The following is a 27,806-nucleotide window of genomic DNA, read 5'->3' as shown; positions in this document are numbered from 1 at the left end:
GTCTTTGCTCTTCCTCGGGGAAAGAACTACAATGCAAATACGAACGTCACAAATTAGAGCAAAACTCTGCCCCCCCGCCCCCAAACTTCAGCAGGGAAAGTGTGTATTTCCCCCTTGTTATGTCTACAGGAACTGTTACCCCATTTGCCAGGAGGCATGTCTCATTATCAAGAAGCAAAGAATTGCACTTCCTTGTTGATACGCGTGTTTAGAAAGCAAAACACCGTTATCCACAGCTGTACTTCAAGTAAGAGCAAACAGTTCCTTTTTTAGATGTCAGCAGGTGGAAAGCTCAGCAGAAGGATGCATGTTTGTTGTTGTGATTCCTGATGACCTTTCTTGGTTTTATTCCACTCTGATAGTGACTGCTTACTGGCATGTTGGTGTTTTTAACCTCCTGAACTGATTTGGGGCTTGTTACAAAACACCATTAATTTATATTTAACTACCTAGGAATTTCCTCCTCTAACTGCATTGGCCAGTGTCCCAATTCAGGCAGTATTTACGCCAGAATTTGTGACTGCATTACAAACTACTTCATGGTGAGGCATGAAGGTCAGAGTGGCAGTAATCTGAATGACAAAGCCATGGATGAGCTGTTCCACACATTCTGCTGAACCATACTTTTTTTTTTTAATCGGAGGAGTGTTTTAACATATTTTAAAATGCGTATTTTGAATATGCCCGGATACTGGGAGTATGTATTTCCACCCTCCTCAAGAATCAAGCAAATCCAGGATCCCAAGACCAGGTTTTGAGGAGACATATTGCAACTTCCATTACTGACTTCATGTACCTACAGTGTCTAACTGCACACCTATATGATCACGCATGTGTTCTTATAAAACATTTATTTTCTAGCTTGAGCGGGAACTTATAGTTTTGTCTTAACGCTATTAAGCCAGGACCTAAATCAGAAATGATGCCTGATTTTGAAAGGGAACATAACAACTCCATAAAGCTTTTAAGAAAGCCTTATTTGTTGAATTCATGTGAGCCTTCAAATGCTTAAGAATAGGTGACATCCTTTATTGTGCACTTATTGCCATTTCACCGTGTCCTTCATAACCTTCCACATTACCGACCTCATTTTCTGCCTACATTTTCCAGGCATGAGGTGTAATTAATTTCTAAAGCAAAACCAGCCTTGATCAGCCTTAACTGTTTCATGACATGATATTGCAAATTGTCCTTCACTTATGTGATTTAAAATCACAGTCTCTTTGAAAATCTGTTGTAAAACCAAGTTAAAACCTCCAGACATGTAAATTATTCCTCATTTTCTAATAATGAGAATATTAAATAATGCCACTAAAAATACAAGAAGAATTAGTAACGCTGGTGTTCTTTAGGAGTGACTCAGATGTTCAAGACTGTGATTTTTCACCCCCATGTTTCTGCTATCTGTCTGTTGCTAGCTTCAGAAAAGAACAAGACTCTTGAGCAAGAGTCTTGCCCCTGTCCAACTCACCTCTCAGTATTATTTATTGGGCTATTGAAACTCATAATTTGCATTCATTTCATTTTTTTTTTCCTCAGCTGTCCTAGATTTAGAATGATGTGTATGCATGAAAAAATGTACAGTATTTTGTAGAGGCCACTTACTCTAAACCTCCTTTCTTACCTTCATCTGAATATCTGATTTTTTATTTGCATACCTCATTCATCTTGTAAAGTTAGAATCATAGAAAATCATAGAATGTGTTGGGTTGGAAGGGACCTTTAAAGGTCATCGAGTCCAACCCCCCTGCAGTAAGCAGGGACATCTTTAACTAGATCAGGTTGCTCAGAGCCTCATCCAGCCTGGCCTTGAACGTCTCCAGGGATGGGGCCTCCACCACCTCTCTGGGCAACCTGTTCCAGTGTCTCACCACCCTCATTGTAAAGAACTTCTTCCTAATGTCTGATCTAAACCTGCCCTGCTCTAGTTTGAAACTGTTACCCCTCATCCTATCATTACACTCCCTGATAAAGAGTCCCTCCCCATCCTTCCACGGCTTTCTTATAGGCCCTCTTTAGGTACCGGAAGGGGCTATAAGGTCTCCTCGGAGCCTTTTCTTCTCCAGGCTGAACAACCCCAACTCTCTCAGCCTGTCCTCATAGCAGAGGGGCTCCAGCCCTCTGATCATCTTCGTGGCCCTCCTCTGGATCCGCTCCAACAGGTCCATGGCCTTCTTGGATGGCAGAAGTTGCTCCGTGGGGGTGGCAGGGATTGTACTAATTCCAGAGGAGAAGGAAGTCCTGAAGGTCTGCTAATTTAGAAGAAGTGGAAGCCAGTAACTCTAACCTTTCATGGCAATGGGTGCTGTAGGATTCGCTGTCGATGTCTGTGGCCTCAGAAGACTTTCTTTGTCTCAAACAATTACAGGCCGAACAATGTGGCATTTAATTGAAGGATTTTCACTGACAGTTTTATTTGACTGAGGTCTCCCAAGTCTTATCCTATTTTATTAATTTCCATCTATAGTTATTTTGATGTACTACTTTTGTCCCCTAAAATATAAAGACTTTTATATCACTGATATTTCATTAAATGTGATTAGTTGGAAAGATGACATTTACTGTTGTCACGTGCAAAGAAAAAGAAAAGGTTCCCAATATTTTGCAGCAAGAACTATGAATAATGTAATGAAAGTATACAGTAACTGTCATTGAAGGCTGCACAAGAAATTTAAGGTGAGAAAAGAGGAAGAGATATTGTTGTTATTTGCATTCTACGATCTTTGGTGGTGCTACTGAAATGTCTACGTGCTTCTTTACAGCGAAGTTGGTCTTTAGTGAAAAATTAGTGCAAAATTGAGTATGCTTCTGGATCACCTCATTCCACAGAAGCCGCTATTTCAGTTATTCTCATATCAGGAGCACACAGTGAGTACAGGGCTGGGCTGCAGACGCATCAGCCCTGCTTATGGCCATGCTGAGGATGCAGTTACATTGCAGTACAAAACCAGGATGTGGCACTTTGTGTTCTTCAAGCTGTACCAGTGGTAGCAGCACTCTTCTGTGCCTGTTGTCCGAGAAGAGAGATGGAAGTTTATATATTTACTTTCCTAACACTGTTGCTCTCGTATCACCATCTCTACAGCAAATGAAACGTCACTTTCCCTCCCTTTGGCAGACCAGTGCTTTTCCCAGGAAGCCCACATTTTCCTTCCTCACTCTAACCACGTTTTTACAAGCACACTGAAACATCTGTCCTGAGGTTTTTCTGTTCTTCTCTTTGGCTTGATCTACCTGATAACGGCGTTTTAGCTTCTACCCCACAGACTGCAGGGTCTTGAAGTACAACTTCATTGCTTCTTTTCAAACAGATTTGTCCCCCATTTCAGGAGAGATGGGTGAAGAAATCTGGCTAGGAAAGAAGGGCACGGTGCAAGCTGTTTGTAGTTTGAGATCTCCATCTCCATTTATTTCTGTGCAGGGAAACATAAAATAAACTCTTTTCCTCTGAAGTTTAATGGGCAATAATGTATTTTGAGATTTTTTTATATGTTATTGTTGTCTTAAAAAAAGATACTCTGGGAATTTATAGGTCCCAATCAGACCAAATTGACCATTTTTGCTCGTTGTAGGAAAAGATGCCAAAATCTGACAAGCATTTTCAGGAAGAAGGCCATTGCATGGTGCTTTTAACTGTTTATGTATGTGATTTGAGACACTATTTGAAAGAATGGATTCTGCTGGCTTGTATTACCTCACTGGCGGATTAGGGAGAGGCAAATTGTACCCTTAGTATTCAAGCCATAAACGTAAGCAAAGACTGTAACATGCTTGAGAATTTTAATTTTTAAATTTTTAATTTTTAGCCTGGTGGCTAGGAGTAGTACAACTCAAGGTTGTGTCTCAGTGGAAAAAAATACAGGTTCTCCATCACTCTTACCCATGACAAATTCTGTAGTATTTTACAGTTTGATTTTATATTTTGACCTTGATTTTATGTTTTGGTTTATTTCTTTAGAAAGAGTTTTTAATAAAAAAAAAATAAATCCCATTCAGGCTTGTTTGGCAGTCCTGGACATTGATGGATGAGAGAACTTAAAAGTTATCTATAACTTCAAGTTGTAGCAGCCTGAGTACGTGATGGGAAACGAAGAACCTTTGGATCTCCAGCGTTATCCATGGTACCATTAACTCATTAACTACTCGTCAGGCCGTGTCCTCGTCATATTGCTCCAGTGGAGCAATGGTTCAAGGAGCACCATTAGCTCCACATGATCTGGTAGGTGCAAGGGGCATGTGTCCAGTGATGTGCACAGCTGCATCCCGTGGGGGCTACCCCTTCCTGAGCTCCCTGTGCGCTGGTGAAGTGGGTGGTTGCACAGAAGCACACGGAAAAGGACCAGGCCGTGGCTGAGGACAGACCTGGTCTCTTGGTTGTCCCATGAGCTGCTGCTGCCGTGGCCGCAGCACCGTGGGCAGCATCCTGCCTGGCTGGGGTGGCCTCGTCACCTGGTGCTGTGATGCGACAAGGCAGCCTGTCCCTCCTTGCCGGGGACACCGGCAGGGCAAGGCAGGCGGCTCGGCGCCGGTGTGCGAGGGACCTCTCCTGCTGCCCGGGACACAGCCGGGCGCCCCGGGGGCTGTCCGCATTGCCCCGCAGCCCCCTCCAGAAGGGCTCGGTGCGTGTGTGCGGGCAGGTGCCGCGTTCCCGGGCTCACCCGGAGCCCCCCGGTCAGCGCGGGGGGCAGCAGCAACGCCCCGCGGCGGGAGACGGGACCGGGCAGCGCGACCGTCCCGCCGCTGGCGGGTGGCCGGGCCGGGGGCGGCGGGCGGGGAGGGCGGGCGGGAGGCCGGGAGGGAAGGCGGAGGGAGGGCGGGCGCCGGGCGGCGCCGGGCGGGCGGGGGTGGGGGGGGGTTGGCGGCGGTCGGCGGGGCACCGCGCTGCGCCGCCGCGCCTCTCCCCGGCGCCGCGGAGCGAAGCGGAGGTGAGTGGCGGCGGCGGGCCGGGCCCGGGGCGGGGGAGGAGCGGGGTGCGGCGGCGGGAGCCGCGCCGGGGGTGTCAAGGCGGGGGGACCGCGGCGCGGAGCCGGGCGGCTCGGGGCCGGTACCGGCAGCGGCCGGTGGCACTTGTGCCCGGCGTGGCGGGCTCGCCCCGCCCCCGCCGGCAGCGGAGCGCACTTAAGGCGCTGCCGGTGGCCGAGGGGCGCTGCGGGGCGGCGTGCGGGACCGCCGCTCCCACGGGTGCCCGGCGCTCCACCCGCTGCGCCGCCCTCCCCGGTGCGCCCCGACGGTGCGCCGCTCCCCTCGGTGCGCTCCTGCCGGTGCGGCGGGAAGGGAAGGTGCTCCGGCCGGGGAGTTTGGCGACTGCGCTGCCGTTCGGCCGTCCTGAACGCTGGAAATGCCTTCGGCACGGCCGGTGTCTGATGTAGCCCGGTAGCTGGGAGACCTGACCGCCTCTTCGTATTATGCGTTATTAAATCCTGCGCTTTTTTTCCGCATGGGAAGTTTTTTGCCAACAGGAATGTCCTGAGAGCAGAGATGGGAGATAAAGTGTAAAGCAACTTGCAGAATTGGCTTCTGAGTAAGGGGGCGGCTAAAATACAAGCTTGTGCTTCAGTGGGGGAACTGGGGTTGGAGACATCAGTGTTGGTCACGTTGAAGCTTTAAAGCATTGAATTGTGAGAGGAGAATTACTTGGAAGATGTTAGGACATTGTTTTGAAAATAAATGCTTAACAGTGAGAAGAAAAATGGAGTGTGATTATCATCTCAAAACATTCCAGTTCGAGTATTTCACTTTTGACTGTGGTTGGGCTGGTAAATACTTTCATTGTAGGAGTATGTTGCACAAACATTTGTTTATATAGGTAGTTTAACCATCAGGATGTTTTGTATGGTTTCTCTGATTACGTGTATATGAGCATTATATATTTTATACATTGTTTTGTGTATCTTAGATGTGCAGAGACTATAAAGATACTCTGCGCTACATCTGCATTGTATAATGCATGCAGATAATTGTTTTATTCTGTGACTGATGCGCTTAAAACATGATGCCATATCATATCACTCAGAAAACTGGAAAATTAGATTTGTACCACAGACTAATGTTATGGAATTCTGCTTCAAATGTCATTTGAACAGTGGTATGCCTTTTACAGTGTGTGTATATTTGTTTTTAATATTGCAGATGCCTTTTGATTGCAAGACTGCTGAAATGTTCTGAGGGCTTCCTCTCCTTTCCTAACCATGAACGGTTCGAAATCACCAGGGCTGGCTGGATTTGGAATCTTAAAAAACACGACCTGCCACACGGAGAAGAAGATTTCCGTTTTCTTTTCAATCATCTTCATGACGGTGGGAATTTTGTCCAACAGTCTTGCCATAGCAATTCTCATGAAGGCGTATCAGAGGTTTAGGCAGAAATCGAAAGCCTCCTTTTTGCTTCTCGCTAGTGGTTTGGTCGTCACAGATCTCTTCGGCCACCTCATCAATGGAGCCATCGCGGTGTTTGTGTACGCATCAGATAAAGACTGGATTCGATTTAACCAGTCCAACATTCTTTGCAGTGTTTTTGGCATCTGCATGGTTTTCTTTGGTTTGTGCCCGCTCTTCCTGGGCAGCGTGATGGCTGTTGAACGGTGCATTGGAGTCACTAAGCCAATATTTCACTCTACAAAAATGACTTCTAAACATGTGAAAATGATGTTGACTATGGTATGTCTGTTTGCTGTTCTTGTAGCTTTGCTGCCTATTCTCAGGTTTAGAGCCTATCAAATTCAAGCATCGAGGACCTGGTGCTTCTATAAAACAGAACATGTTGAGGACTGGGAAGACAGATTTTATCTCTTACTTTTTTCTTGCCTTGGGTTACTGGCCCTTGCTATTTCATTCTTGTGCAATGCTGTCACAGGAATTACCCTCTTAAGAGTCAAATTTAAAAGTCAACAAAGACAAGGCAGATCTCATCATTTTGAAATGATCATTCAGCTCTTGGCTATAATGTGTGTTTCTTGCATTTGCTGGAGTCCATTCCTGGTAAGAGCCTAACGTGTTTGCCAATTTTTAATGCACATCACTGTATAAAAGTTATACTTTTCTATCTCCAGGTTTTAAGGCGCTTTAGCTGTGATAACAGCTCCGTTCACTCTTCAATGTATTAATTTTACAGCACATTGCCCCTAATGTACGTACCTATGCATCTATAACAAAAATGGTAATTGCTCTCCACCTCCGATCATAGGGAAAATAGACCGAGCGAGCAAAATGTGTAAGGACAGCGAGGACTTCATTTCCAGTGCTGTGGTAGCAGAATGGTGGCTAGAATAAATCAGAGCAAATGTTGAGCTTGTCGAAAAATTCAGTGAAATCCTGGAGTGGCAAGTCTGTTTAGTCTGTACTGTGGCTCCTATCATTTTTTATTTATGGTAGTCTGTGCATTGTTATTATTATGATTTACTGCTACTTGTGAACCGTGTTATGGAAGTTAACAGTTAAGAACGTAAAAATCCTCCGCTCCATTAGCAGGGTATTAAGAGCTTTGCTTTAGAGTCATGTTAAAAACCAGTGGCTGGCAGTGGGTTAAAAATAAAAATTTAGTTTAGACCTGACAAGCTGGGTTTGTGATCTGACCAGATGACTAGCAAAGCTGCTCTGGGCAGCGGGTGCGCTTTCCCCGCTGTCCCGGCTGTAACTCGGGACTGACTGATGGCTGGTAACTGCTGTGGCTCGTCAAAGCGGTAAGTGTTGGTCACGTCGGCGTGTGCTCTGCCAGTGAGCAGGGTCCAGGGACACGGGATTGTTACAGGAAAGAATTTGACGGCTTCTGTTATATGGTGGCATTATAAAGCTGATATTAACTGTGACTCTTTTTAATGCAGTAAATTAACGTAGTAGGTTTTTTTACTAGGGTGAGAGAGGTTAAGTGACAAGTAATACGAAATCTTAATTTGCTTCCTAGGGACAAGGTCCCATAGTTTTCTGCTGATATGAATGAGGTGCGATTTTGCTTTCAGCTTAGAAAACTAGAAATTTAAATCCAAGATCTGAATCCGATCCAGCTGTATCTCATCTCCTCACTGCCTATGGTATAGTATGGAGTTACCTGAACTAGTTCTAAATGTGATACTGATATTAGCCTAGCTGCAGCAGATGGGTCAATCTGGCAGGTAGCGTTTAATTAATCCAGTACCGCAGACTTCAAGGAGAGAGCCTGCATATAAATCTCTGCACCGCTGAAACACACAAAATCTCTTTCACTTTTGTTCAACACACAGAGAATTTTTCCCCTCCTCCTTTCTCTATTGATTTTTCTAGACGTGCTCTGCACCATAAGTGTAAATTCAAATTGTCTTCTGTCAGTGTCCTGCCCGTAGTGTATAGAGCATAAACAGAGTCATCAGACCAGTATAGCAAGCTTCTGTAGTGAACTTACTTCCAGTTACTTCCAGACACCTCCTGAAGTTTGTCTGGGGCAAACCACAGAGTGGTTTTCAAGAAAAGCAACTCAACGAGGACTTTGCTTTTCATGAAAAAAAGCAGTATATTATCCTCTGTTGACATTTCTTTTCAGATAAAATAACTGTCCTTAAAGGTTGTAGTTAATTTGATTTTTAAAAAAGCCCTTGGGTAGCAAAGAGCTCTAGGCTTTTTTTAATTCAAAAGAGATACTTCATTTATTCAACATATGAAATTGCAACTAAATTGCAACTAGTGTGGTTGTTTTTTTGGTGTTGGTAATTTTGTTATGCCTTTCAATTTTTATTAGTTGTAGATTTTTTAATTTATTATTATTTATTACTATTACTAATTATAGAATTTTATTGTTAATTATAGAATTTTATTATTAATTATAGAATTTTGTTATTAATTATAGAAATTTTTAAAATCTTGACAATCTTTATTGAAATCGCAGCACTACTTTTGTTAAAGCATTTAACTTCATCTAAGTTGTAGTTGTCAATGAATTATTATTCCAGCTGCAAAATCTTTTTTTCAGAGCCTTTTCAGAGTTTGGTGTTTTCATCAGGGAGTGATAAAGACCCCTGAATGGCTTCTTGCTTTATTTTGTACTTGTTAGTTTTCGGGACTGTGTTGCAGGGGGAGGTGATACCCAAACAATTCTGGTGCATTGGGTGGCAAATGTGCCGGGGCTCTCTGCGTGTTCCGGCCTCGTGATGCTTCACTTCTGGATCTATTTTGAGATGAGACGAGCCAAACTGCCACCAAAATTAGCCTGGCAGCATGGAAAATAGTTAGGCAATATGGACAAATTTATGTTAGAAATGAGAAGTTAAAAACAAAAAAAAAGTTGTGTAAGGCAGGATTTAGTTCTCGAAACAAAGTTTGAAGGAAATGAACAATTAGTGTTTTAGCCTGAGAGTTCGATAGCTCGAAATGCAACGAGACGGGGTCCTTGGTGGTGTTACCTCTCTTAGCTGTTACGATTGTAGAGTTGACATCAAAGTTCATTCTCTGAATCACCAAGTCTTTGATAGTTCACTGAATACAAACAGAATTATAAGCACAGCGTTAATTTAGCAAGCTTTATTGGACTGCAGTGGAGCATACGGATGCAGTGGAATAAAGCTTTGCCAGGAGCGTGCTGCTAAAGTGCTACAATAAAGACATCCAGGGTTTATCAAGGCGTATGATTCATGAAGAATTGCTGATCCAAATCTACTTGTCTGATTTATCTGAAACCTCTCAGGGCTTTTAATTTGTGAAATGAATTGTTTAGGTTCTATAATCTAATCAGCATATACCAAAATAAGTATTTCTTGAAATAAATATGAGCAGGTGTTCATAAGTGAAATTATTTGTCAAAGTAGCTAAATACATGCTCGTTTTACATTCATTTGCTTGTTTAATTTTTTTCTCAAAGCAAAATCTAGAAGTCAGTGTCACTCTTTGAACTGTGAATTTTACCCATGTTCTGTATCCCAAGGAGCACACAGAACAAAATTTTATGTGAGCGTGGATTGCCTTGGTATAAACCAAAGTGATTAGAAACCAAACAAACCTTTGGAAGAGGAGGCGGAGGAAGGCGATGCAGTTTATGCCACATGTGGTTTGCAGATACAAGGGTTTGGATTTATTTGGTGTGATTCTCCATCTGAGGAGGGGGGTTGCTTTCTTTAGTTTTCTTCTGTTTTTAATCTAGTCTGGTGTTACGTCAATTGTCATATATGCATGGCTACCAAAATCACGTCTATCAAATACTGTTATCCAACTGCAGAATTACTTCACTATTTATTTTTTTTTCAAGTAGAGTTGTATATTCAGTCACTCTCCTGTGCTAAAATCACCTTTAGATGACATTAGAGACACACGTCCCTGGACTTAGTGGTGTCTGGCGTGGAACTGAACTTGATTTCTGCATGTGCTCAGTGGTGGTGAATTTGTTTTGGTGCCTTAAGGTATCTGTGTATATGTGTATATATACCTAGCATTTAATATTAGAATATTAGAATCAATCACCACCTCTATTTTAAGACTCCCGGAGTTTTCCAGAAGCGGAGCCCATGGCATGGCTCCCGTGGAGCTCTGCCTGGGGCTGTTGGGCAGGGACTTCCTTCTGATTTCTTGTCTTCCTTCTGATTTCTTGTCTTCCTTCTGATTCCTTGTCTTCCTTCTGATTCCTTTCCGGAAGCACCATCTCATTTGTGCCTAAAAAATGGGCACCTTTTCCAAGTTTTCTGCCACTGTGTGGGAATCTTTCCTTAATGGAGTACTAGAATGTAGGGTACTCCCTGCTTCTTCCCTTATGGGGGAACATTTATCTCCTTTTGAGGAGGTGAGAGTGGGAGGGAAATCACAGAAAAGGCAACAAGTGGAATTCATGAGTTTTCCGATAATCTGTTTAGTCAATGATTTGCGGAGGCACATTTGTTCTGACAGTCCAAATAATTTTGCTTTGTGATGGGTAAATCAGGAAAATATGTTCCAAAGATAGTAACATCAACTCCTCTGTGTAGTAAGTCATCTTTTTTCATCCTTGCTAGAGTCTTAGACCACTGCTAAGGATATGTGAGTTTGGTTGGATAAATTTGGTCCCTAGGGGTTGGATTCCCAAAGCAAATAGTTGGGCTGGAGCATTTTGTGACAAGCATCTCTGATGAAATAGGTTGTTATATAAAGCTGGTTTTTGGCTGTGACTTGATGTCTGGACTGTCATGAAACAGCTTGGTTTTTGGAGCTGTGTTCGTATGAGCCGATTCTGACTTTAGTACGTCAAATTCTGTGGGGCTCCAGGGATAAACGTATTTTAAATTTTGTTTTTGGACTAGCAGAGTGAACTCCCTGTAACTGTGAACGGGAGGGGTTTATTTCAGAGTGAATTTATCTACGGGAACAAATTATGATTTGGAGGAATGTCTGATCTTTTTCACGGGTGGAACACAGTCTTAGCCTGAGAAAAATACTTTTACATTCATATTATTCTTGTTAAGATCTTTCTCCATGCAGTTACTGGATTACTTTCATCCAGTTTTACCTCCCCTCTACTGCAGAAAATAGCCGCTCCTTCTGTTTTTTTTTTTTTTTTTTTTTGAAAGGTCTCAGCTATTTATTTCATATGATTAAATCAGCTCTTATTCAGCTGCTTTTTTTACTGCCTAGATTAATTCTTAGCAGTCTCTTCTCATGCCATCTCTTCCCTTTCCAATTTGCTATGCTAATTGCCACTCTCTGAACTCGCTCTGATGCTGGTGTTGTCCTCAGGTTGTCTGGTGCAGCGAGGCTTGAGGGTTGGTTCTTCGTGCTCCTAGGGCTGCATTTCGCTTACCGTTTGCCAAATTACTCCAAGCTAGGAGCTGCCGGAGGAGGCAAGAAGGGCAGTGCTGCGCTCATGGGGATGCTCTTGGGGGAATACCTGTCGGACCTGTTGGAACGGGTCCAGCGCAGGGCCACGAAGATGATCAGAGGGCTGGAGCACCTCTGCTATGAGGACAGGCTGAGAGAGTTAGGGTTGTTCAGCCTGGAGAAGAGAAGGCTCGGGGGAGACCTTATAGCCCCTTCCAGTACCTAAAGGGGCTACAGGAAGGATGGGGAGGGACTCTTTATCAGGGAGTGTAATGATGGGATGAGGGGTAACAGTTTCAAACTGAAGGAGGGTAGATTTAAATTGGATACTAGGAAGATATTCTTTACTGTGAGGGTGGTGAGGCACTGGAACGGGTTGCCCAGGGAGGCTGTGGATGCCCCATCCCTGGAAGTGTTCAAGGCCAGGCTGGATGGGGCTTTGAGCAGCCTGGTCTAGTGGGAGGTGTCCCTGCCCAGGGCAGGGGGGTTGGAACTAGGTGATCTTTAAGGTCCCTTCCAACCCAAACCATTCTATGATTCTATGATTCTATGAATATCCCTGCCCCAGCCCACCCCTCTTTGGTGGCTGCACCAGGTATTTTGGGTGCTGAGACTGGCTCGTGGTGGGTACGTGCTGAAGGAGGTCGGTGGGTTGCAGGTTTTACACTAAATTCTAGGCTGTGTAGTTGCATACAGTAGAAGGTACTTTGTTGTACAAGTTGTGCATCTCATTTTAGTATTTTTGTATGTGTAGTCATGTATATACTTGCACAGTGACACTTTTGCCAGGAGTTCATACCCCTGTTGCTCTTGAAGTGTCTCCCTCCATTCCTGTTTTCTGCACTCTTCAACAAGCTGGCAGTTTAAATTTCTGTTGTACTACCTTATGCTTATATGTGCAGTGGGCATCATTTATACGAGCTCATTGCTGTACCAGCGTTGTTTGCATGCCTTCAGATATTGCTCTTTGTATTGTCCCTACAACAAAAGAGTTACTTAAAAATTTGCCCTTTCTGTTGTGCTCTCTGGCTGGTGGTTTTCATGATCAGAAAATGCAGCTGAGGAGAAACGTACACAAGATGTCCCAAGGTGCAGGTCCACGCTTCACCAGTGAGGCCCTTGTCACCATGCACGCTGCCGCAACCCCACGTCTCCAGCATGTGCTCTTCCAGAGCCGCTGGCAAAACACGTTGTTAGTCAGAGGTGCAGCCTCCGTGGGCTCGTGGTGCCAGCATAGGCACTGTCAACAAGGAGAGTGATCTTTTATTCTGAAAAAGAATAAATTAGGCTTTCAATTTCCAGTCATCTGTTTTTGAAGGCTGGAGGTACTCTTAAACATGCTTAGCTAACCTTGCAGCTTTGCGTGCTGTTGTTAAAGTTACTTTCACAGGGGAAAAACACACTTTGTCTGTCTTTTTCAAGATGCGGAATTCTAAGAAGATAATCAATGATTGTTACTGTGTTTGTGCTGCCTTATGTCGTTGAATTCTTGTCATGTTTTGCTGGAAGGGTTGTCTGTTGACACCGTACAAAGATGGGATGTGCTGTCAGAGTAAAGAAGACGTGGTTTGAGGTGGGTCTGGGCTCCGCTTGACACCTTGCCTGCGGCAGGCTGACGGGCGCAGGAGAGGTGACCACCTGCTGCAGGACCTCCATGGTCCCTGTTGGACCTTGTCCTTGCATCTCTTGGTCCAGGAGCAAGCCCATCGCAGGAGCCCACGTTCCACAATGCTTTTAATAAATGAACCAGTTTCATAGGGAAGGGAAAAAAGCTTTTTGCTGTCAGAAGGCCCGCTAGGTATGACTCTTTATCTCTAGTCTGAAGCATCAATACTGTAGTGGTTGTTGTCAACGGTAAGGTGTTACTTCTCTTCCAGGCCTTGCTGTGTCAGAAGAGGTCAGATCAGGAGCGGCTTTTTGGCTGAATAAAATGCTCCCCGAGTTCCTCTGGAAAGAAAAAGAGCCTTATATCAGTTTGCTTGTCATTCAAGCTACACTAGAAAAAGGGCTGTCAGTCTCCCTCATATCGCGGCCTTTTAATTGCTTGACGAGTTTCTCAATGCATCCTTTAACACTGTGAGATTCAATTACTCTTCTTGCTTGAGTTCCTCCAACTGAACTTCTGATCCTCGAGGTTAAATCACTGAAATGTTAGTGTCATTCCTAATATTATGACCCAAAAGATATTTTGGAATAAATAGGTGATTTTAGGGGTGCAGAGAACACTCATTTTGATTGAAGTTTTTGTTAGTCTCCAGACAGAAGTGTCTTTTTAGTTTAGTTTCCTGTCGAGTAAGGTTTAAGCAGCAGCTTGGACAATTTGGGTGTGCTTTTGTATGTCACCATGAAAATACTCCATGGATAAAAATTACAGGTGTTTTCAGAGAGTGAATAACGAAGTTTAATACAATGCATTTAAAAATTCAATCCACCTGTTCAGATGTGTTTCTATGATACTAGAAACCCTTTGATAAGATGTCCGTGCCTTTTTTTACTGTTGGTTGTAGAGATCTTTCTTTTATTTTTGGTTCTTAAGAGGCACAGCTGGCAAATTTCCACCAGGTTAGATGAGAATCGTTTTAGAGTATACCCACCTAAAATGATACTGAATTTCAAAGGTACTGTTTCAGTGTTTGGAATTGGTCTGTTCCTATTTTCATCTTTTACAGTTTGTAGAGATCTTACAGGCCTTAGCCTTTCTGAGAAACATGAATCATTTAAAAAAAATGTTTTGAAGTGTGGGCCAGGGTGTAGTTTATCATAGAGTGCTTAGAAACTCTATATTAATTGTGGCTATATTTGTAATTCAAGTCTTAACCTTCTTCTCACGGAAGTCAGGGAGTTGAGCAGCTGAGGTACTCTCAACAGGAAAGAAGTTCTGGAGAAGAAATGGACAGTGGTCAGAGTATTGTCCTGGAGTAGCGATATGAACCGGGGAAGGAAGAAGAGCTGACTGAGGTTGACAGACTGTCCTTTACCAAAGGCTTTTGAGGAAGCATAATTATAGTTTTTGTTACCTATGTGCTGTTTGGAAAAACTTAAGTAAAGCCTTTTCCGGAAAACGCAGTGCCATCAGAATGCGATGAGATTGGTTTGTTTTGGAGAGAAAAAGTAGGGAAGGCAGGTTTCCAGTCGTGTGAGAACATTGCATTTTCAAAACAACATGGTCCTATTTTTCTTTTTAAACTGCTTGCTGCTTGATTTTTAAATTTATATTATATATGCGGAATTAAACCGTGAAGATCTATAAATTGAAAACCCACATATGTTGTTCCAAATAGATGTCAGTGACTTTCACAGAAAATTTTGATTTTTTTTTTCAATTTTGAAGTTGCCATCTCAAAAAATAAAATTCTGAAAACTTCATCCAAATAAATTTGCCACTGATAACCTCCCCTTATTTATTCAGTTGGTAAAGTTTTTGGATTCTGTGCTTGATATTAAAAAGTAAATCAATTTGACATACATTCCAATTTTGTTGATATAAGAGAATTCTTCCTATTTCCTAGATATTACACTTATTCAGGCCTTTCTTGCTTGAAAATATCATACACTGCATAACCATTTTTGGAAAATGTCATAAATGGCATAACCATTTTTGGGTGGTTATTTTAGGAACGCTCTTTTTCCTGACTATCTAAAGACTTTAAATGGTAAAATTGTTGCTGAAAAGTCTCTGGGACAAATACACTTACATGGAACAACTCCAGAAGGTCCTTCAGCCTCACCAGGTTTGACATGACAGACGCCAGGCGTGATATACATTCGTATATTCTGTGAGATATTTATTATGGTGTTAATTCATGTTCTTAAATTTTGCATGGTGCTTAGAAAAGCTTTCTAGCAGAAGTTACTTGTCTCAATAGTGGTGTAGAACCAGTTCATGTCTGAGGGCGCGCATTCTTTGGATCTTCTGGAAAATACGCTGCTTAGATTGAAAACTGAGTGATAATTCTTGTTGCGCGTGTTTCTAAGACTTAAATTTTACATTAAAATGGTCAGAAATTGCTGAATTGCCATCTGGGTCACGAGCTCCCCAAGGAAGGAGGGAAGATGACTGTTGACCGTGTGCCAGCGCAGTGCCCGGCAGAGCAGGAGCACGAGCCTGTCGTGGGGTCTGTGGACGTGCTCCTAGAAATGGTCATGGTTCAGGTCACAGAACGCTGCAGAAAGGATTCACATCAGGAGTTACAGTGAAGTTTTAGTAATTCTGACTCATTCTTTCAGATGTGTTCTCATATTGGATGAGGCGAAATAGCTGAGCGGCTGAACAATCCTGAGCCACGTTGTAGGTGATACGCTGTCTCTTGCTGAAGGATTGCCTCTAGGGAGAGGAGAGCAGCTGATAAGCTCTTTCTTAACAACTCTTTTTAATGAACCATGTGAAGCCCTTGTTCAGAGACGCATGCCGAAGCATGGGTGTGATTGGCGCTGGAGTTGTGTTTCTGCATGATTTCCTGAAGGAGGCTGAAGGCCTTTGTGTCAGGGATCCCCTGAACTGAGGTTTTTTAAGACAATTAGGCCTCAATACTAAACTCCCAGACACCGAAGATGACTTTGTCATTGGAGAAGTGGAAGTTCATGACTGATGCGCAGCTGTTCCCCCACTTGCTGTCCCAGACCTGTGTGCTGCCCGCTGCCGCAGGGGGCTTGAGCCCTGGTGAGCTGGCTATGCGTGGCCGCATGGACACCCGGAGTTATGGGAGGGAGGGAGAGGGGGAGGGAGAGAGGGAGGGAGGGAGGGAGGATGTCAAGGATGTCATGAGTCCGCCCGTCAGCAACCCTGTCACCCATGTAATGACCAACATCAGGATACGAGGATGTGGGGAGGAAGACTCTTGTGCTGGGGGGATGCGGCCAGCTGCGTTCCCCTCTGCCTCGCTGCATGGGAAGGTGTTGAAACAGAAGGTGAAGTAGGAAGGAGCTGAGGATCCATGTGAGTGACAGCAATATTGTGGTAGGATTTACAGTTCATTAGCGAGTTGGAAATAAAATTGAATCCGCTCTTCACCAGGAGCATGCATTTGTAGAAGTAGCGGGACATAAATCACTCTTAAATGGAGATTTGATTTTTCTCTTCCCTCCTCCACCTAAAAGGTGGTCCAGCTGTGCAGCAATCTCTTTTAATTTATTTGCCAACATTAAAGAAAAAAATAATTGCATTTTATGCATTCCAACTTGGTAAATATATTGCTAATTCATTAGCCCTGATATTTCAGTTCACAGCTTCTTAGTATACTTCTCCAGAATGATATATAGAATAAGCCACTTTAATATTTATTAAAGGTGGTTTTCTAAAAAAACAACATGAAAGGAACACATCACATCCTACTTTGCCTCCAGCCAGATTTGCAAATACTGCAAATCAGATAGCACAGAGTCATGAGGTGACTATGACTCCAGTCCATCTTTAAAAAGATTTCATTTTCCTCCACTCTGTATGTTGCATACATGGTAAACATAAACGTACATAAAAAACAATTACAAATTGATATTTTTTTTCCCCCTCCTTATTTTTCCCCAACACCCATATAATAAACACGGTAATTTCTCAGACAATTGAACTGAAGGTCTGACTCCATTGGTAGACAACAGAGAAGGTTCTTTACTTTTTTAGACCTGTTGTTACTTGAGGTCTTGTGGGCTCGGTCCCACATCAAAGCCATCTGCATTCCTGAATTCTAGAAGAGGGGAAAAGGCCACTGTGTATCATGATGTCTCACCGTGAAATTCTTCTTCCTTCTTTTCACACTTGTAAGATGTATGGGTATCTCTGGGTTCGTTGGTATGTGTCCTGGAAGCCTCCGTGTATGTGCCATTCCTCTGAAATCAGTGACCTGGCCAAGGAACCCTTAGCTTAATTCTTGGCTTCTTAGACAAGAGTAACAAATTTGAGAGAACTAAAAAAAAATGGTCAGGTAAGAACTGGGAGAACCTGCATTCCCTGTAGAAGAACATTTTCTGGCTCTCAAAGACATAACTGGAAGATTTGCGTCTGGTGCTGAATCTATGTTGTATCTCTCCTCAGACACGTAAATACGGCAGAGGATGACTTTTTAGTAATAAAGTGGTGCGAATGTGGTGATGTTTGAAAGGCAGTTCACTTCTAAGTTATTGATTTGATCCTGTGCGTAACAGTAATTACGTGCTGAATTCATTCTATAATTATGGACTCTACAGCTCTTTTTTCCTCCAGGTTATCTGTATATTCTCTCTTTTTTCTGTATTCAGATAGTTCTTCTGTTCCTCCCCAGTATTGTGTGTTATTTGTGATTCTTTGTTTGGGCATTTGTAGGGTATGAGTGAGAGAAGTCCTGTTGCTCCTAAATCAATGAGAATATTTGTTTAACCAATAAAAATGTGATTGTTTTCCAAATGAGTGTGAAAACCTGAAAAAGCAGAGCAATAAAAGAGAAGTAATAGGGCATTTCCAGGGTTTGAAGCTTTACCCAACTGACCATAAAGGAAGAATGAACGGATCCTGAATACATATAGTCCTTAAATACTTATACATGTAGTCTGAAAATACTTATTTGATTTGATTGTTTTTCTCAGGATGATTCTTATTATGCAGTATTAGAAATACTGTATTGTATTCTGGTCCCAAGAGGTCTAGCTGTTGTCCTGTAAAGTTTCTCTCAGCGTTGCTGGGTAAAGAATATTTTAATTTTATCGTGAAGTTAATTTTTTTGTGTGCAAGAGATTTTTGTTCTAGGCTGTGTTGTTAGGCAGCAGTCCATTCCTCGCTTCATGGAAGCAGGCTTTCTTATAACTTTAAAACATGTAGCACAGGAAACATGTTTATTTGACTTTGATACGGACACTGTGTCTTTTCATAATGAAGTGAGTCATCTACTGTTTTCAGTGCTAAACTCTTCTCTGCCCATGTCCATTCTGCTTTCCTTTCAAATGAGTTAATCAATTAAGCTGCGAGAGTAAATGAGATTGCTAGTTGAACCAAAGTATTTCTAATTTTGAGAGGGTGGAAAGGAAAGAAGGAAAAAATGACTTCCAATCCAAGATAGAAATACCTGAATTCTTTCAGAGAAACAGAGAGAAGTGACCTGGAACCTTTAAAGGCCAGCCTGAATTTGTGTTACTGCAAACCAGATGCAAATAGGTAGTGTCTAAGGGGAAAGCTGACAGAAAAGAAAAGCTTCACTTTCAGTTAATGTTCCTAAGTTTATACACACAATGAAATCCTTCTCTTTATGAGGCGTACTTCATAATTGCATTCCTGCCTTATATAGAGCATGATAATGCCAAAGGCAGTTAATAAAATATAAATAGTGAGTATGAAGTCATTGGCACTACGTTTTTTTCAGTAATTTTGATAAATTCCTCTATGCATAAAAAGTCTAATTTCAAATGATGTTTCCAAATGTTTGTTCAGAAAATGCACTGCCATACATAGATATTTTGCATAAAGCTGTAAAAGCACAGATGGCGTTACTCTCTAGTGGCACCGTAATGGAGTGCAGTAGGCTGCGAGTCCTCTGCAGACCTGGGCCCGCATGGGGAGAGCAGGAAGCTGGGAAGAACGGAGCAGCCTGAGCCAGGAGGCGTCGAATGGTGAGGTCGGACGGAGTGGAGCTGCTGGGTGGGAGACACCCGCAGAGTCTGAATTTAAGGTCGCGGCGGCAGTGTTGTGTACGTGCTGCTGTACCGCAGTCCGTCCTTTGGCCTTCCGTTGATGCGAGATGTGCCCGGCCAGTTCAGAGGTGCTTGGGCATAACCATTCCAAGGCTTTGGTCTTGCCAGCGTGAGAAAAGGCATGTGACGGGGATGGTGCCGTGTTCACGAAGCAGCAGCATCAGCTGGTCAGAAATTGCCTGGTCGCAGAATCAACTGCGTCTGAGAAAGGAATATTAGAAACTATTTTCATGGGCTTCATGGAAAATGTTGTATTTTCCTGTTTTCTCTATAGTTTTCTTACTTTTATTGCAGCAGTAGTGCTGCACCTCTGAGCTCTGAGTGCCTTTAGCTTTACAGTACTTCCAAAAGGTTTACACAGTTCCTTTTTGAGGCGGGTAACTTTGGAGCACATGGAGGCTAAATACACTTCTACAAAATGTTTTTGCAACCTCAGCTACCTTTGGTCTTCCCAGTCTTTTCCATTTTTCATTCGGGTTCTGTGTTTCCTCAGAGACTGTAACCCTGATAGGGGAAAAGTGTTTCTCAGCCTTTAAGAGGATAATAAGTAAACTTGCGTGCTTAAGGATGTGTATCCTGGCAGGTAGTAGTTACCGTCCTTCATTTACCGGTTTTGGACTAGAACTGGGTTTTAGGAGGTAGACACAGATTTTTTCCCCAACTGAATAGTGATCCAGTGGATCCGGCGTCAATTTTTAGTGGCATTATTATTTTTTCGCAGAAGTGTACATGAGAGAAAAGGGGACTCCCTTATTTTGCTGCTTCTTGTCAAGAGCTGATCCCGCAAAACTTTACACGTGGAAGTATTATGTATCCCCTTAGAAGTGAAGGAAAACTTGCGCATTTTGTCTTCTCCAATTCCTTTTCAAGTACACATTTTTCTATAAAATCACTGTGCTCGGTTAAAATTTACTTGCTAGGCCAAATGATCATCTGGTATATAAAAACTGAAGATATGGTTCATGTTTTTCCTTTAAAAAGGGAAAAGAAAACATTAAGGGAAAAGCATATTGCAGATCTATAACATAAAAAGCGTCATGTGGCATAAGTAGTACAGCGTGTGTACTAACATTTTGATTGCAGAAGTGGTGTGCTACATATTTTTCTTGGAAGCCCTTGCTTTTAAACTGACTTATATAGAATCAAATAAAAAATAAAATGAAGGATGCCTCAGCTTTGTCGCAACAAATGCTTGGTTTATATACTGCAGTATCTATATAGCAATGATATAGGCAATTTGCTGTCAGTGTTTCTTTTCTAATGGCTGTTCTTAGAAGATATAAAATGCTATATAAAATGTGAAGATAGATGCATTTTGATTTCTGTCTCCCCCTCTTTTGCATATTTTTTTTCTTAAAATCTGTGTTTAGGGAATACTACAAAGCATCATCTTCTAATCAGCTCTTGCCTATAGCAGACCGCAACTTCTTTGTAGCACACAGGATTAATGGGAGTTCCAAAACCTTCTGGAAATTAAAAATATTTATATATATTTTTTGTTTCCCTGGAGTGGGACGTAGTCAGTAGAACCACCTTGGGTCCTGTGTGGTTTCGGTGAAGGGGATATGTACCTCTGGGTTCAACGTAGGCACCAGTGACAAAATTTAAGTGCTCTGCAAATACTGAAAAAAAACCCCTGGACTTTCTTCTATTAATGGAAATTCTCAGAACTCTTTGTAATGAAATCCAAAGGAAGAGGAAGAGGTTTGGGAGGGTCTGCAAGGTTCCCACAGGGAAATGGAGCCTGAAGGCTGAGCTACAGAGGAAGATAGTTTCTGGTATTTGTTTGCACGTAACAAAATCGGCCTGTCTGCTCTGCTTTCTGTGTCAATCTCTTGGTGCCTGGTTTTTATCCAGTTTCCTGAAGTCAAGGATGAACCTGGATTTAGAACCTATGTGCTGAAAAGCATCAAAGAAGTATTACAGTTTGCCTTATTTCCTAACTAGCTGTAAAGTCTGTTTCTTATTTTGACTGTCTGTCCTTGAGTACTAACTGGAATGTGACTAAGCAGCACTGCCATTTAGCTTATTAGTTGTTCTCATATAATTGAGATCCAATTGGAAGGGAAATTAAAGACATGCTGTTTATATTTGGAGAGTGGTGTGAAGCTTTGGAGCAATTTTTTTCAGTTGCTTGCACTGAGCTTTGTCCCTAAGGGAAATGGCAATTCTCTGATGCTATCTGCTAGATGCAAAGTTGTAGAAGTCAACAATTTCATAATGTTTTAAAAACTTTTCCATCAGACTTTCTGGATCTTGCTAAGTGAGCTTTGGTTTTAGTGAAGCCTAAAATTGGACAAAGAGGATGAAGTTTAATGTATTGTGTCAAATCCTTGCGTGACAGGTCTTCCTTTAAACCAACCAGGACTAATATGAATCAGAGTAACTTTGTATCTTGCAAGCAGGCATCCTTGGTTTAAAAAGTCACTTTAACAGTTATGCTTTTATAGTTACTGTCCTACAGAAAGTTTGAATTGTATTGGTTGCATCATGTGATACTTTCGTTTTTTTGCACACCAGGGAGACATACTACAGCTGTGCTAATATAAACATTATGTAACTCGGTGAAATGCTACTTGGATTTTTACGTTTCTAAATATGTTAGAAAATGTCATGAGTTACGTTTGTTATTTTCCAGCTGGGGATTAATTTTTTTGAGTCATACTGCTGAATTTGCACGAATATTAAATTCAATTGTGGAGATCAAACGCAACCAGATATGATGCAACCGCGTTGCCTCTTCCCACTTCCCCACTTGTGTACTGCTGGCTACAGAGGGCAGAATTCCTTCATCATGCTAACCTGATGGACTGACAGGGAAGGAAAAAAAAAAAATCAGTCTTTGAACTGGTTTCTTGACTTTGAACTAATTACTGAACACTATTAGTCAAATAATAAGAAGAGAAGTGTCCTTTCTGTGCCTGCAGAAGAGGTCCTGCTCTCAGAAGCCGGCTCAGCACTGCAGCAAGCTCTGGGTGCAGGATCTGAGCCGGTGGCTTGTGCCAGTTCAGCGCCACGACTTCCTCACACCTGGGGAGCAAATACAGCCTCTCTGCGTGTTTTGCTTCAATGAAACCCTTTATTAAACAGCTGGTAGCGTATTGGGCCTTTTTACCATTTATGATTTCAAAATTACTTTGGAATAGTATTTTAAGAATATAAATTTAAATAAAGAAAGTTAAAATGAAAATCTGATAGAAATAATAATTTCTATTGGCCTTACTCCATTCTGCCCCTGTTCAGCTGGAGTTTAGGGTCTTGTTCTGGAAATCATCAGATGACTTTCTAGGAAGGCTCCGGTAGCCAGGACATGGTCTCTTCTTTGCCCTCGGTTGGCATGCAGTTGGCTTCATTTGCCTGCAGTCTTCTTACATGTTTTCTCAGAAGATGTGGAAGAGCTCCCAGTACGGTGCAAGCTCTTTGGAGGTGTGAGAAGCTACCTCACTTCATACCCAGAGACAATGTGATGGTAACGTATCTGCTTCTACCACTGCTCTGCCACAAGTGTTTTAGGATAAAAATGCTTAGGAATCTCTCACGCGTGGGATTGGACTGAGATTCTCTATCTTAGTCCAGGCCTATAAAGGAACCTCAGCCTGTCAGAACTTGGGATATCAGTCTTGAACTCTCATAACTTGGGATGGGATGGGATATTGTAACTTGAACTCTCAGTCGGGATGTCATTTTATGTTGGTTTTAGTGATGCAAGAAAGGAAACATTTTTTTATTTCCGCATAACACTGACAAATAATATAAGTAATATGGCTAGAAATTCCTATTTTATCAAAGGAAATTTGTAGAGAATGTAGGTTTTATCTTATTATTTCCAATACAGGGATTCACAGCTGAGTTTCTTAAGCATTTAGCTACGTATATAAGCTGTACTTGTTACTTGTGAGTTCAGATATATTATTTTTTTGTATGCCCAGTATTCAAAAGAGGTAACTTAAATGTTCTGGATGAAGCTTCTCCGAGTATCAGAATCCGTAAAATTATGTATCAAATTTCCTTGTCCTGATTTACTTTATGTAAATCTATAATTGAAAAAGAGGTACTTTATTTTGAGCCATCAAGTTGAACGGCAACCAAATGGGTTCACTTAGAGGTGATTACTACTAAATGGAAAGGAATCTCACAAATTTGCTAGATAACATGTGAGAAAATAACAGTTTTGCAAAATCTAGGTGGAGCTACTTTTCCTAGATGGCAACATCTGCTGCCTCCTCTTCCAGGCATAAAATTCTGTCGGATTTGGCATTTACTAACTGTGCAGGATGTGAGAGAAGAACAACACAGTTTTGAAATATATCAAGCAGCAGATTAGGAAGCTGTATGTCTGTATTAAGTCAAGCAAAGGATATATCAGATAAGGACGCTGGTCTGTGAGCTCTGTTGCACTGTGATTTGCTGCCCAGCCCTACTTGCATGAGTAAGGAGTGCTCCCTCAGAGTTTGGCTTGTGGTATTGGACCTCTAATAAATAAAATGTAGGACTATCCTGAGAAAACATCCCGTGCAGAAGCCAAAGGAGTTGTCCAAGTTTGGGTGGGCTGCTGATGTCAGAGAGGAATGCGCCCAACGGTTGTGGGGTGAAGAGCAGATTCAGGGAACTGACTTGTGTTTGTGTTGGCTCCGTGCTCAGACATTCCTCCTCCTCCTCACACCAGTTCCCAGCTGTGCTCCTGCCAGTCTTACCAGCTTCCTTAGGAACGTTCCTATGGGCTCTCCTCGCTGCTCCCATAGATGTCCATGCAGAAGCACTTGATCAAATGCTGAATCAAGCAAGTACAGTCTCCTTTGATGCGTTCACTCCGTTCCACTCAACTCTATACTCAGATGTGGTGACCCGCAAGCTATAGATAGGGCCTAGGATTACAGACAAGTGTTTAAAAAGGAGTAACTGGTTTGCTGGAATCTTGAGCAGTAGTTTTCTCTCTTCCTTAATTTTTTTTTTATTTTTACAATGTATCTTTGTGAAAATATGACCCTCTGCACTTGGACAGACTGACCCTACCTCTCATCGCCCAATAAATCAGAGTACTCGTAGCATCGCTTGTAAAATATCCCATTTCTTAGTTAAATAACTGTATCACTTTAAAGGTTTTGGAACTGAATGCCTTACAGTGTTTCATCTTTCTACCAAAAAAGTCTTCATGTGCTTTTAACGTTAGTAATAGAGAGAGATAATTTACCGTGCTCTGGCAGATTCCTGGCTTTGCGGAGTCGGGCTTTCTTCACGCAAGAACTCAGGTTACAAAGCCTTGGTGGCAGCAAGCCTATGAAGGAGGGCTCTGCAGGGCAGGAGCCCCGGCGGCGTGGTTTCAGGAGGGTTTTAAAGCCTAGGTTGCAGCTCCGCAAAGCGGGGAGGACAGCCACAGCTGACTGGGCTGGGGGGTAGCTCTGGGGCATCCTCTGCCAGGAGATGTCCTGCCGAGCTCTACTGGCAGGCTGATGCCTCCACCCATGTAAAGCTGTTGTCTCCGGTAGCGTTGTTGTTGTTGGAGGTCTGTCCATGTGCAGCACCTCCCCAGGTGAATGAAATCCTCTGTGTCTCCATTGGCAAGAGGAGGGGTGGCGATGGCCTTTGTCACCGTGGCTTAAATTTTCCTAGAAACCTCTAAACGCTCTGCTGTCAATAAATTGCGTTCTGTTGCAGCTTAAAACATGTGAATCTTCTTGATGAAATCAAGGTGCTGTATTCCTTATGCAGACTTTAATTTGGAAAATGTGAAAAAATAAATACCTTTCGTAAAAATGTTCTGATCTACCAGTGGCCTCTATCCTTGAAAAAATCCATCCCTGGAGCAGTCTTGGCATACTTTGTTAGCTCCAGTTCTGGATAAGTTTTTATTCCTTGCTCAAATCCCTGATTTTGGGGGGTAATCTCTGGCTGGTTGCCATCCTCTGCTCAAGGTTCAGCAGACAGAGTTTGGCTGAGACACACGTACATCCTATGTAAAATATTAGAGGATTTCTAGGATGATAAATGTCATATGCCTGAAAGTATTTACTTTGCAATTGGGATGCATTGATGCTGTGAAGGTGTGAAGATGAGAGATAACGTTGAAATGATTTCACTCATTCACATGCTCTCTTGGTGCATTTTTTTTTGATGTATAATTTTAAAATGTTCCATTTTCAGGTGACGATGGCCAGAATTGGGATAAATGAGAGTCGTTCAAAGGAGACCTGTGAAACAATACTTTTCGCTCTCCGAATGGCAACGTGGAATCAGATTTTAGATCCCTGGGTGTACATTCTTCTGCGTAAAGCTGTACTTAAAAACCTGTACAAGATCACAAGGGGATGTTGTGGCGTGCACATCATAAACTTACACATGTGGGAACTCAGCTCCATCAAGAATTCTTTGAAGGTTGCAGCAATATCTGAGTCACCAGTAAGTTCCAAACAAATAAACCTACAGCCACTCAGCTCTATGGGACAATTAAGTTAAACACAGTGTATGAAGAGATGATGGAGATGGTGCTCACACACGGGCAATACCTTAAAATGAATTCCAAGGCTCAGTGGTTTGCCGTTTGTTTTAAATTGTGAGTGGTTTGCTCTTGTTGCTTACCGGGTTGATACTGCTACTCCAAAAGATGCACTTGAATGTTTTAATTCCCTTCAGAATACATCCCTTCCAAAACTGGTAGTAGAATGAGAAATCATCCTGTATTTCTCCCTTCCAGGTACTAAAGTGAACAGGATTCCTTGTAGTACTACTCCCCACCAAATCCTTTGCCTCAGCAGGCTTCTTAAGAACGCATGCAAGTGTGAAAGAGATCTCCAAGGTGATTTTTGAAAGGGGTAGATTTTATCTCCCAGTGATACCCCCAAATCCTTTGCAGAGTCACTACTTCCTAGGGTAAAGTCCACCATCCTTTCCATAATGGTATTCCTTGCTTCTAGGCATTGAATTTTCCAATTGGATATATAAAAGACATTTTGCTTGTGCCCTGCTTATTAAAAGATCCAGTTTGCTTGGTTCATTGACTTGACCTCTTAATTTTTTACTGTTCCGTGAATTTTTGGGAGAGTCACAAAATTCCTCAGTGTAAGCGTTCCTTTCAAATCACTGGCAAAACATGAGGTTCCCCGTGGGAACACAGAAGGAGATCAGCTCAGCTTGCTTTCAGTTGCATTTTCAGATCTATTGGTGAGTTTTTAGTCCTTTCAACAAATTTTGTTGAAAGTAAGAGGCATAAAGCTGTGGTTAGTCTGTTAAGAGGGTAGGGTTTTTTCCCCCCCAAACTGTGGGAAGTTTCTTGGAGTGTTCCCCTAGTGCACATACTGAGGTGCTCGCGAGGTACATCTGCTTTGTTTGTAAAAGGTCACACGTGTCTGATGAAAAATGTGTGTGAGCAAACAGAGGGAACTGCCCTGGGGCCGTGGTTGTGTTTGTGAAAGCAAACTTCACGCTCAGTTTTTGCAGGGTCTGTGTCTGAAGAGCTGAGGGCACTCACTGTATTTGAAGATGCCAGAAAGTTTCCAGGACTTTACGCAGGAGGTCCTTCACCTTTAATGCTGCTAAAAGAAGCTTTGTTTTTTGTGACTGTACTTTGTTCAGAAGCAAAAACGAGAGTATCGGAGACTTTGTAACAGAGGGATTGTTTTAAGATAGAGGTGTTATTTTTACCTACTTCAGATAGCTACATTCGTGAATTGTTGGTGTATTTGGACAAAGTAGTTTAAAACTGATTCACCAAGAAGATAGTCTGAGGGACCAAAACTATTCACAAACTACAAATTCATGTTGTATGTGAGAATAGTTCAAGTCAGAAAATAAAAAACCAAGAGGTTTAAATATTTCATTTTTTTTGTTTTAAAAGCTATTTCCTTTTTGTTTTAAAAAGGTTGAAAAATAAATGGGTTAAATAACCCTATAATGAAATGAAATGGCTTTGTTTACCCTGAAGAATTTCTGTGTGTGATTTATTTCCTCGGTCACAGAGCTGACAAACCGTGGACAGATTTGATGCTGGTATGAGCTCTGCACCGTCGCTTTCGTGTGGCTTCTGCTGAAGTCTGGAAGTGCTCAGTCAGCGCTCGGTTCGGCTTATTCATTTTGTAGAATGTGATGCCGGTGTATCTGTTGTTATAAATTATTTGTTCTTTATGGAAGATAGTTGTTTTAGCAGCTGCAAAAAAACGTTGGTCTGTAAATTGTTGAGATATTTGATCGGTGAATGAAGCTCATCAATGTTCCATTTTGTTATGTGAATACGTGTGGCTTGTGTAGTTCATACTGCCTGACTTGTAAAACAAACAGACAGAAGTTTATATGTATATGTGATTTCTTATATTTTGTGTACTGATACATATTGAATGTAAATTGCAAAGCCTCATTAAAGTTATCAAACTGTATCTTGAGGGTTGTGATATTTTCGCATAACAAAAGAGATCTGAAGGT

General features: G+C 42.3%; 1 protein-coding gene across 4 annotated transcripts; it reads left to right on the top strand.

Moving 5' to 3' along the window:
• The first annotated feature begins 4,864 nt into the window (after window positions 1-4,864).
• Window positions 4,865-27,734, top strand: PTGFR (prostaglandin F receptor). Of its 4 annotated transcripts, none has more exons than XM_054212109.1 (3): window positions 4,865-4,925; window positions 6,130-6,656; window positions 25,536-27,734. In XM_054212109.1, the coding sequence occupies exons 2-3, from the start codon at window positions 6,189-6,191 to the stop codon at window positions 25,845-25,847; spliced, it is 780 nt and encodes a 259-aa protein (XP_054068084.1). In that variant the 5' UTR covers window positions 4,865-4,925; window positions 6,130-6,188; the 3' UTR covers window positions 25,848-27,734. The 4 variants fall into 4 exon arrangements, with proteins under 4 accessions (XP_054068084.1, XP_054068080.1, XP_054068082.1 ...); XM_054212105.1 differs by having other exon boundaries at window positions 6,130-6,977; XM_054212107.1 differs by lacking the exon at window positions 4,865-4,925 and adding an exon at window positions 5,261-5,521 and having other exon boundaries at window positions 6,130-6,977.
• The last annotated feature ends 72 nt before the right edge of the window (window positions 27,735-27,806 follow it).

Source organism: Rissa tridactyla, chromosome 8 (assembly GCF_028500815.1).
Source record: "Rissa tridactyla isolate bRisTri1 chromosome 8, bRisTri1.patW.cur.20221130, whole genome shotgun sequence".
Taxonomy (NCBI): Eukaryota; Metazoa; Chordata; class Aves; order Charadriiformes; family Laridae; genus Rissa; species Rissa tridactyla.
Note: the sequence above shows the minus strand (reverse complement) of the source record. Positions and strands in the feature narration are given on the sequence as shown.

Bases quoted from the DNA above. Each gene is read 5' to 3' on its own strand.
- PTGFR (XM_054212105.1), top strand. From the start codon at position 6,189: ATGAACGGTTCGAAATCACCAGGGCTGGCTGGATTTGGAATCTTAAAA. The intron at 6,978-25,535 runs GTAAGAGCCTAA...TTCCATTTTCAG, and splicing joins TTTGCTGGAGTCCATTCCTG to GTGACGATGGCCAGAATTGG.